At 42.9% G+C, this 10,996-nt stretch overlaps 1 protein-coding gene across 1 annotated transcript; it reads left to right on the plus strand.

The window, feature by feature from the left end:
• Window positions 1-2,194: 2,194 nt before the first annotated feature.
• LOC125549198 (chitinase CLP-like) lies at window positions 2,195-3,704 on the plus strand. Its single transcript, XM_048712665.2, has one exon. The coding sequence runs from the start codon at window positions 2,254-2,256 to the stop codon at window positions 3,547-3,549; it is 1,296 nt and encodes a 431-aa protein (XP_048568622.1). The 5' UTR covers window positions 2,195-2,253; the 3' UTR covers window positions 3,550-3,704.
• Window positions 3,705-10,996: the final 7,292 nt, after the last annotated feature.

Consider the following 10,996-nt stretch of genomic DNA (forward strand, 5'->3'; position numbering starts at 1 on the left):
GGATTGTCAAAATATGCATCTATGTGTCCTCGGCAAAAATAATAAGCATTTCAGCTCACCGTGACATAAATATATATTGAACTATTTGTTTTTTTGTCCAGGACACGTACAGTCGTATTTTTTAATCTCTCCGTTGGATCATGTTATATTATAGGTGTGTTGGTTCAGTATTTTTTTTCAGAATTTTTAAGAACTTTTGCACCGTTCAAACCCTTAACTAGTTCTCTGGCAAGCACTTGTAGAAAATCTATATAGGACAAATTTTATTTACCATCGGTGGTAGTTACCACCACTTTAATTTGTATGTTGTATATAGTATCTATCAAATCGGAGAGTACGTACGTGCAGTATGTAGTATATAAGAATGTTTAGATAGTATATATACTACTTTTTTTGGTAGTATGTATCGTATTTTGAGTATGCTCATTTTTACGTATAAATATGTATGTATTTCATAAATATAATAAAAATCATGGGTCAATTTGTAATTTTTTATGCAACTCACTTTGCAGTATCTTATATATACTATATGAACATAATTAAAATGTTAAAGTAGAATATATTGTGCCAGTTTTCAAACTTCAAACTCCTTCTCATACCATACAATCACAACCGTTAACTATGTCGATCTGACGATTGAGAACGCCTGGATTCATAGTCCACAGTGGCCAGGTGCCTTTTCCACTATCTTCTAGAACAATCCGTACGTTGTGCCTCTGCCAAATGGTCTCCCTGAGCAGTGCAGCCCCATGCTACTTTTTAGTCAACAAAGTAGCCGGATCTTCTATGGCATGAAAGGAAAGCAGTGACTTGACATGTTGAAGTTGAATGTAATACAGAGTTTTTGGCTCTGTATAACTTTATTTAGGAAAATAAACCAGGACGCAAGAGATACGTAATGCGATAGGATTGGGCTCTTCTCAATTTTTCCCCGGTAATTGCTTGTTCTAGGGAATTAGGATACGGCTTCGTGTATGATGTCAAAAAAAAAAAGATGTGGCTTCCTGTACGTAAAACTATCTTCTATTCCTGTGTTTGGAATGCGTTTTTTTAGTACGGAGTAAGTAAGGATCATGTATCTTAATTGCTGAGCAGGGAACATATTATCAGTTAGCAAATTGTGTACATTCTCACATGCGAAGCATGTACCATTTGCTAGTATATATATAGTGTTACTATTCATCACCCAGGGTGCATAATAAGTTATTCTTCACCCGAGATAAAGTTTTATAAATAAATTACATATGAAATACAAATAGTTATATTTATGTTGATTCACTACGTAAAATTTGGCATAAAAAACAAAAATATAGATCATAAGACCAGAAAAAAATGCATTTTATGTATATTTTAAATTATATTTTTACGTCTGTAATTTTACATAACATAAAACATTTTTTTACGATGATTACACTATTTTGTTACGCTATCTTATTACACTAGGAATTGTTGCATGGGGGACTTGCATGTGATGAGGTTGGGTTTACTTGTTGCCCCAAAAACTCAATGGCGATGCTGCAACGGGAAAGAACGACATGAAAGAGGTTGTAGCTTCTCGTGTCATTTGTAAATTGACTTTGTACGGGATTTCTTCCCTTTTCTAATTATTATATAGGAATTGCTGGAACTTATGCACAGATCACAGAGGAAATCAAAGCCCGAAACACAAATCATCTCAACACAATAAAAATTACATCAAGATTCTTGGACCACTGAACAACCACTATCACTGCTAGAAAGCTAGAACGAGCCCCCCGCTCATAGTTTTTTCTTTCCAATACATGCTCATAGTTGTTGACACGATGAGTGTTAGATCGTGGATGTCAAATTTGGCTGTCTGTTCAGCCCTCCCACATTTATATCCCAAACTCTATTGAGTATTTCACACAAAAAACTCTATTGATTTTTTAATTAATGGGGTACAGTTCTTTAAAAAAAATGATAATAAGACCAAGAACTTGGTGGAGGGCATGCACGCGCTGATCTTCCATTGCCAGCTTCACCACATAAGAAAAATCATCACCGACACAACCGATCTCTAATCCTCTAACCTCTATAGTCAACGCAATATTCTTGGATGGCGCCTCGACATCGTGCCCGGATGACTTCCGTTGATGATAACATAGAAAAGACTGGCAAGTCAGAATCCGAGCAAACATCATCTCACACGTATGCCTGCATCGGCCGGCCGCCACCACCATATATGAGCTCTGCAATCTAGCATTCTCGCTCGCAACCTGACCTGCTCGCACAATGGCGGCTGAAATGCGGCAACCTAAACCCCTCCACTTTCTCCTACTCCTCGCCACCGCCTCGCTCTGCGCGCTGGCGTCCACGGTGTCGGCGGGAGACGGTGGCGGCATGCCGCTGGTCACCGCGATCACCAAGGACGCGGCCACCTCCCTCTACACCGCGCCGCTCAGGGACACGCGCCCGCTGGTCCTCGACCTCTCCGGCCCCATCGTCTGGACCACGTGCGACGGGCCCTCCCATGACACGCTCGACTGCAGCAGCGACGCCTGCATGCGCGCGCACCGGTTCCAGCCGCCCAACTGCCCGCAGACCGGCTACGGCGAGCCCGACGCCCGCAGCCGCAACCGCTGCAAGTGCACCGCGCACCCGCACAACCCCGTCTCCGGCGACACCGCGTCGGGGGACGTGACGCGCGTCACGCTCTCCGCCAACGCCACCGACGGGAAGAATCCTCTGTATCAGGTGTCGTTCACCGCCGTGGCATCCTGCGCGCCGGACTCGCTCCTGGCCAAGCTGCCGGCGGGTGCGGCCGGCGTCGCGGGGCTCGCGCGCTCGGGCCTCGCGCTCCCGGCGCAGGTCGCGGACACGCAGAAAGTTGGTAACAAGTTCGCGCTCTGCCTCCCCAGCGCCGGCTCTGGCGCCGGCGTGGCCATCTTCTGCGGTGGCCCGCTCTTCCTCCTCCCGCCGGGCCGGCCGGACGTCAACGCGACCCTGGCAGGGTACACGCCGCTGCGCAAGCACGGCGAGTCCCCCGGATACTACATCTCGGCCGACAAGGGCATCGCCGTGAACCAGGCCCGGCTGCAGCTCGACGACGGGTACGGCGCGCCGTTGGTTCTCGGGCTGTGCTCCACGATCCCGTACACGGCGCTCCGGCCCGACGTATACCGTGCGTTCATCAAGGCGTTCGACACGGCCACGGCGGGGAGGGCGAGGATCACGCCGGCGGTGGCGCCGTTCGAGCTGTGCTACAACTCGACGGAGCTGGGGTCCACGCGGCTGGGCTACGCCGTGCCGCAGATCGACCTGATGCTGGAGGGCGGCAGGAACTGGACTGTGTTCGGCGGCAACTCCATGGTGCAGGTGAACGACAACACGGCGTGCCTCGCATTCGTGGAGATGAAGCAGGAGGAGGTGGACAAGCATGGCGGGTTGCCGGCGGCGGTGATCGGAGGGTTCCAGATGGAGAACAACCTGCTGGTGTTCGACGAGGAGAAGCAGCGCCTCGGTTTCAGCTCGCTGCTGTGGGGCAGGCAGACGACGTGCAGCAACTTCAATTTTACCATGGCTGCCTAGTGCCTAGCTGGTGGTTTTATGCCATTGTGTGCTGCGTGGTTGTATGAGCATTGTGGTTTTTCATAGTGATGATCTTTTCTCTGAAACAAAACATGTCACCTGTAAGATTTCTATATTCACCACATAATATGAACAATAAACTTGTCCACAAATCATTTTTTCTAGCACAGTATAAACGCATATGATCACCTACATGTATATACACTCATCCATATAAACACACACACCCCCTATGCCGAGCCGGCCGACACAATCTTAAGATTGACGAAGTCACCATAAATGCATTTGTAATCGATGAGAACATCTCCTCCCACTAAACTCACATTGCTGAAAGGACTGAAATAAATACAGAAAAATGAGACCACTAGTCAAGTCTAGGACTTGAATCTTAGTGTGTTGGTTCCACCACAAATAAAACTAACCATCTTAGCTACGCTTAATCCATTGTGCCCACAAATCATTATTTGGTTCTTAGATGAGGAGAATATAGGGACACATAGATATTTCTTGCCGGAGTTCAAAGATCCCAGTCTATATTTTTAGCCAAGAATGGACTCTATTAGTTAAGCAAAAGAGAGTTGTCCAGTTAATCAGAAAAAACTCAATGAAAATCCTTAAGTATAAAATGTTTATAAACATTTTTTGCTTCTCATCCAACTGAACAATAGGATCAAAGCATAGGGCACCCCAAGAAAAGTCTAGGGTTTCCCTGCCTCCCGCCAGCGCCGCCGTCGGTCCACCTCGTTACCAGTGGCCTTAGGGCCATGGCAGCACGGTGGATCTCGGCCCTTGCCGGCGGGAGGGCTATGTTTTCAGTTGTTCCTTCGTGTTTTGTTAGGGCTTGCGTCCTGCTTAGGAAGACGAGACGACGACAGTTCCTTGAAGATGGAATAAGATTCTCCCCGCCAAGCCCCATCCCGATGGTGTGTCTAGCATCATCGGTGGGCATGTGGATGTGTGTCTCTGGCGGATTTGTTCTTGGTGGATTTTCTCGGATCTGGTAGTAGTTTGTATACGTTCATGTGTTTTCAGGTTGGATCCTTCCGATCTACGCTACTCTTCATCGACGACAGTTGTTGTTCTGCTGCATTGGTCCTATGAGGCCCTAGCACGACGACTTGCGAGTGTTTACTACAACAAATTTTGCCCGGCTCCGACGTATGAGGGGCAATGATGGCGGCGCGCCTTCGGCTCGCTTGAGTGCTTGTATAGTTGTCGCTAGGTGATCTACGAATATGGATGTAATATTTATTATTTCTGGTGTACGTTGTACTGCCGTGATTGAAAATAAATAGATCGGAAGTTTTTTTTTAAAAAAAAGCATAGGGCACTTTGTTCTTGGAAAGACCGTTAACAACATTTAATATCCATCACGACATCACACGATATCCTATCTACGCTATTGGGAGAATTGATTTTAACCCCCCCCCCCCCTCGCTAGCCTTGGATCCTAAACCCCTTTCTTTGCTTGGCTTCCTCTGAACCCCCTTGTTCTGTCCACCTCTTGCTGATTGCCCCCTGACATGGTTATCTGCTCAATTAGCTAACAAATGGAAGAAATCATGTCTTATTAATTATATTCCAATTTGACTAATATGCCCTGATGCATTTTTCTCAACGCGCAAGAAAGACGGGGGATGGGCCGTTCGTTTCACTTCTCGCTTTTCTCCCTCTTTCTGCACCTAGGCGGCAGAGCCGCTGCGCCCGACTACCCCACCATTCGTTGCCTCTGCTGCTCTGCTGCTCCACCCCCCCCCCTCCATTGCTGCCCTAAGGTAAGGCAAGCTTCTCCCCTTCCCTTTTCCATGGATTTTGGTTGGTTTGTCTTGGAAGGAAGGTAACATCCCCATCAGGATTTGAGTGGGAGGGGTTGGATAGGCAAAGGGGTGTGATGGATATGAAAAGGATGAAGAATTAGATAGAACAGGGGGGGGGGGGTTCAGAGGGAGGCAAGCGAAGAAACGGGTTTATGATCCAAGGCGAGGGAACTAGGAGTGTGTGTGTGGGGGGGGGGGGGGGTAAAATCAATTCTCCCTACGCATATCTACTATGCGTCTCATTTTTGTTGTCCAGAAGCGTACGCCATGCACTTGCAGCCTGGTCTAACAATGCACCCTGGAAAGAAATGTTTACACAACTTGAACGATCACATGACACATACATCGGTTTAATTGATTTGTTGGTTATCGTTTCCAGTAATCAACCTAACTTTATTAATTCAGTACAAAAACTATTACTGTCAAAGAAACAGAAAACAAGCATGAACAACATAAAGCCCTGGTGAAATCTGGAGTTTAATCTAGATGACTAGATCATACGAACTATTTAGATAACCTAATTAACTTCCCTCATAGCACCGACACAGTCCGCCTTCCGTTCTCCCACATCATATCTTCCATTCCGTGCCTCTGATCTTCTCACCGCACCAAGCCACTATGTTACTCATCGCAAAACAAGAAGGTCTACGTGTGTTGACTTGTTAAAATGGGGGGGGGGGGGGGGGGTTGTAGCATGGACATTGTCATGGACGTGTAGTCATATCTCCATCTGCAACGTGTGTATCTTGCATTGCCATATGACTTGATTGAACCGCATGCTCCTGCAGGAGTTTCATGGATAGCTTGTTTTCCATCATGTATTTGGAAAAAAGAGAGGCCTCTCTCTTACACAGATAAAGAAAGAGGGAGAGATTTGGCACTCTGGTTGTGAGGTTTTTCTTTTTCGAGAAACATTGTCACCCTTTATTCAACAATGAGGTTCACAAGAATTGTTACATAATCATGTGGCTGGACTACCCACACATGTCTACCAAAATTCAAAAATAAAGAAAATTTAGCTAAACTACCAGCTTCAACTAAGTGACTGGCCTGGTGTTTCTTTTTGAGACTAGTAAGCTTGCACGTGCAACGCACGTCTCGAACGTTGATCAAATGAGATTCACACCTATATGCAATAAAAAAATAGCTTGCAAAATCTTGTATTATGAGTCGGAGAGAGTATGAGTTAAATGGATACACTATATTGTGATGTCACTCAAGTTGTTTTTTTCAAAAGTGGGACATCATTGCGGTCCTCCTTCTACATAGAGACAATAATATATTTAATCTATTGAATATTCTATATGTTGAAAGAGAATAAGAAATCTAGTTATGATAGAAAAAAGCCTTGCATTATGCTTAGTACATGGAGACATAATCCTACATTTGGTCTTGAATATTATGGTGTGTAAGCAATTCATAACTAAAATTTGAGGAAAAGAACAAGGGATAGTAGATCAACACATACTTCTTAGATGAGGTTGCTAACCAAATGCTTATGTAAAGTTGCAAATGGCATAGGCATTGATAGTGTATTATGAAAATCCTGACACTCCATCACATGTTGCAAATACTCAAAACACACCTGAATGAGCACTAAAATGGAAAGCAGATATCTCACATAAAAATATCAACGGCATTGAACCAATATTGTGAAGTACAATCCTCTTAACACCAAAAGATCAAAGGGACTTTTTTCACAATTAAAGGAGCTCAACTCTCTTCCTCATGATTACTGTCAGTTTGCATCAAAAAGCAAGTTGATCCGGAGCAGCATTATGCCACAGTCTCCGGTCACTAACCTGCAGGGGCAGCTTTGCACACAGAAATCAGCCTCTAAGAATAGAAGACACCGTAAGGAACAAAAGGCTTGGCTCGGCTCCTCAATTTCACACAGGAGGCCCATAATGTCTAATATGTTCTGTTTTCATTAGTTCCACATCTCCACCAGTACCTGACAATCATATTGAAAGGTAACATCAGGCCATTCTTCCTCCTTCACAGGTCGTACGTACCACATCCTGGAGAGAAGTGTTTCAGCAACCAGAGAGTTTGGAATATTTGCATACCTCTGAGACGCTGCTATAATGAACTCACCTCTAGTACGTCTTACAATTAACTCCATGGTCGCACGAGCATTGGCACATGAGAATGCCACGTAAACGTTAACTTTGGTAATCCCAGGATCTGGGCGTCTTTACCTCTTATTTAAGCTTGCTTTGACCACATCATTAACCCGTTTTCTCAAGTTTTATTGGGCTTCACAACATAGTTTTTCCCTATGGCTAGGAATCTATTTTCATGCACTATTGCATTTGAGAATCTGAGAATAAGAATGGATTTTGCTACTAAAAAGCTATAGTTTATGTGTGTTCTGGAAACAATGGTAGTTTTTCAAAAACAAATGCAGTAAGTTTCAGCTTACCATCCTTTGTTTTGATTCTCTCTGCTTAGAGTGGTCTTAACAAATAATACCCAGTAACAAGCACAAAGAAATACAAAGAACTCGATTCACATTGAGTTACAATAATAAATGCATATTGATAATTTGACAGCATTTCTCATATTAAACTTAAAATGTAGAACCCACTGAAGGAATCTTGTTCCGAACTACAGTCACACAAAAGCAGTAAAACAGGGTTTGCTCCACTTGGCATGGAACATGCAGAGAGGAGTGTGCTATGTAACATTAAAATCATTTATCTACTGAACGTTACCTAGGAAGTTTTCTTCCAAGTACTGCAAACCGGTCAAGATATCCAACAACCCCTTGATGAACATCGTCAACGTATCTGCTCAGTCAAGTCCAGCTTTGGCAATCAAAACCTATTTATAAAAAGAATGTTAGCAGTAATAACATAAGATCTACAAATGTGGCTAAATCAGTAGATTGTATATTTCTATAGTCGGCAACAAATGAAGTTGTTCAAGATTCCAAATAGCAAGGCCATAAGTTAACCACTTTTAATATTCAATTTCAGATACGATGTGGGTTGTTGGACCTGGAGTGCCTGTAGCATCTCCAACAATTACAGTTTGGCATGTCACTATCAAATAGAGAGTAGTTTTTCTACACCCAGGCTCGGTGCACCCACGGTGCACCCACGCAATAAAACATACCAAAACATTTCAAAAAATTCTGAAACTTTGTGTGAATGATTATCAACAAATGTTATGGGCGCTTGCAAAATTTGGTGCTCAAATAACATTCAAGGAGCTCTCTACAAAAAAACAAATTCACTGAAAATTAGTCAAAATGCAAGTGCACTGTTTGAGCATATTTTGTAATTTTATCTTTTTTGGAGAGAGCTCCTTGAATTTTATTTGACCACCAAAACTTTGCAAGCCCCCATAACATTTGTTGATGATCATTCCCACAAAGTTTCAGATTTTTTTTATTTTTTTGCTATGTTTTCTTGCGTGGGTGCACGGGAGGTGGGTGCAGCCACTACTTTCCCCTATGAAATACTCCCTCCGTCCGAAAATACTTGTCCTAGAATTGATAAAAATGGATGTATCTAAAACTAAAATAGTTCTAGATACATCCATTTCTCCAACAAGTATTTCTGGATGGAGGGAGTACAAACAAAGAGAGGCAAGTTAGGTTGTCGTGCTTGTTGTTGTACGGATGTTAAGGAGGATGAAGGCAGCAACAACATCTTGGTTCTTTATTTTTAGCTTCAGAGATAAGATACCTTGTGCAACGCAGAAGTGTTTTTCTGCTCGTCGACGCTGTATACTGCAAATAAAAACACATCGGAGGTTCTAAAATGACCCAAAGAATCAAAGGATGTGAAAAGTGGGATTCATGCATACATATGTCAAGTTGACAAGCTAAAACCAGTCACTTGAATCAAAAATACTGTTCACTCAGCTTGAACCTAAAATAAAGAACCAAGATGTTGTTATAATCCATGAAACATGCACATCATACTTCATTATTTTTGAAATCTGCCATTTGTATAGAACATCAGAGCTTAGACCTAAAACTTTACCTGGAGAATGGGGAGGACAGTGCCAACATGAGCAGCAAAAAACATGATTTTGGCATCAAAAGCATCATGGCAATATACAATAGATAACTTGTAAAATTAGCAAGCGCCCGCGTAAACAAATGGCAAACAAAAATAGGTAAAAAGATAGAAACATGTATATGAGAGTACCTATATGCAAGAGTTTACTACCGAACCTCTAAATATTATTACGCTGTTGGAGAAATATGAAACATGACATTTGTACTGCACTTAAAAATGAACACCCAAAACACGGTTAAAAAGCACATACCTATTGTTGCATCATAGCCCAAACTAAGATTGTCTTGTACCAAGCTTCCCAATAAATATAGTGATTAGGGGAGCCTGCAGAAATTCAGGAACAATTAATATATGGATTAATAGGCCTGAGACATTAATGGGAGAGCACATACAACATATAATCAGGCTGCAAACAAACCAATGAGAAAGAAGTGGAGAAATATCTTTAAGAGGCTAAAGGAAAATCTGATTACGTAGAACAGAGTATACACAATAGGAAAATGATCACAATTCATTCTCCTGCAATGTAACAACAGTCCATACGCATCTATTCCTCCCAAATCACAGTACCTTAATTTCAGAAACTAATAATCAATCCAAAAGACATACAAATTATCAGAAAGTCGTCACCAGACTGGCAATCAGATAGAAGGTCAAAATGAATTGGTCATGCAACATACCCTCATTGGAGAAAAGAATATACAACACACTGGGATATGATTATGCTGAAAAGGAAACATAAATGAGAGGTAGTGCCATCAAGAATCATTCTGTGGCGAAGATAGTTTAAAAAAAGTGACGATCGAGGAAGATTACGTACCCAACTCTGTACCTTCCCAATTCCCTATGGCGAGCGTTGCGTCGGTACTCCTCTGTCGAGCTGCTCATTGTTCTGCAGCTTGTTGTCATCTACCTGCGCCTGACCATGTTGAAACACTTTTGCAGCCACGCGCATTTGGGTGGCACCTCGAGGCAATAAGCCAAGGGCACAACAGGAGGATGACGCCGGGATTACGACCGAATAATGATGGTCAGCAGCGGCAGTGTGTGCCGATGCTGCGAATAGAATGGGCGATGACCTGCGTTTCATTGCTGGATTAAACAACTCTGAAACAAAAAAAAAGACAAAATTGAAGCCGTTCCAGGTCTCGCAATGCATCATAGGTTCGAATGTAGGTGTAGCAAGAATTGATCATAACAGGAAACAATGCATATGTAGGAGGTATTGATCTACATAGCAAACATTGTCGTTGCTACCGGTTTTTGTTGCCTATGTGCACAAAAGTAGCATCCCAAAGATCAGATAGTTAGGTTGTCCTGGCTATGCATCACAGAAAAAAATAGTACTACATATGAATTTTATAAAGTCGTCTTCTAAGGGGCACATACATTGTCCAAATTAGAAAATTAGAAAATTATAGTCTTGAATTAAACCTGCCAAATTAGAAAATTGTCCAAAGAAGTATGTAAGGTAGCGGTGCATTACCTTCAGGTCCTCCAATATACATGTAAAATAATTCTGAAGCTCAGAACCCTAGAAGTATGTAATGATCTCTTGCCGGATTCTGCACAAAAAATAGTGCAAAGCTAAATAAG

Source organism: Triticum urartu, chromosome 3A, assembly GCF_056163025.1.
Source record: "Triticum urartu cultivar PI428250 chromosome 3A, HENAU_Tu73, whole genome shotgun sequence".
Lineage (NCBI taxonomy): Eukaryota > Viridiplantae > Streptophyta > Magnoliopsida > Poales > Poaceae > Triticum > Triticum urartu.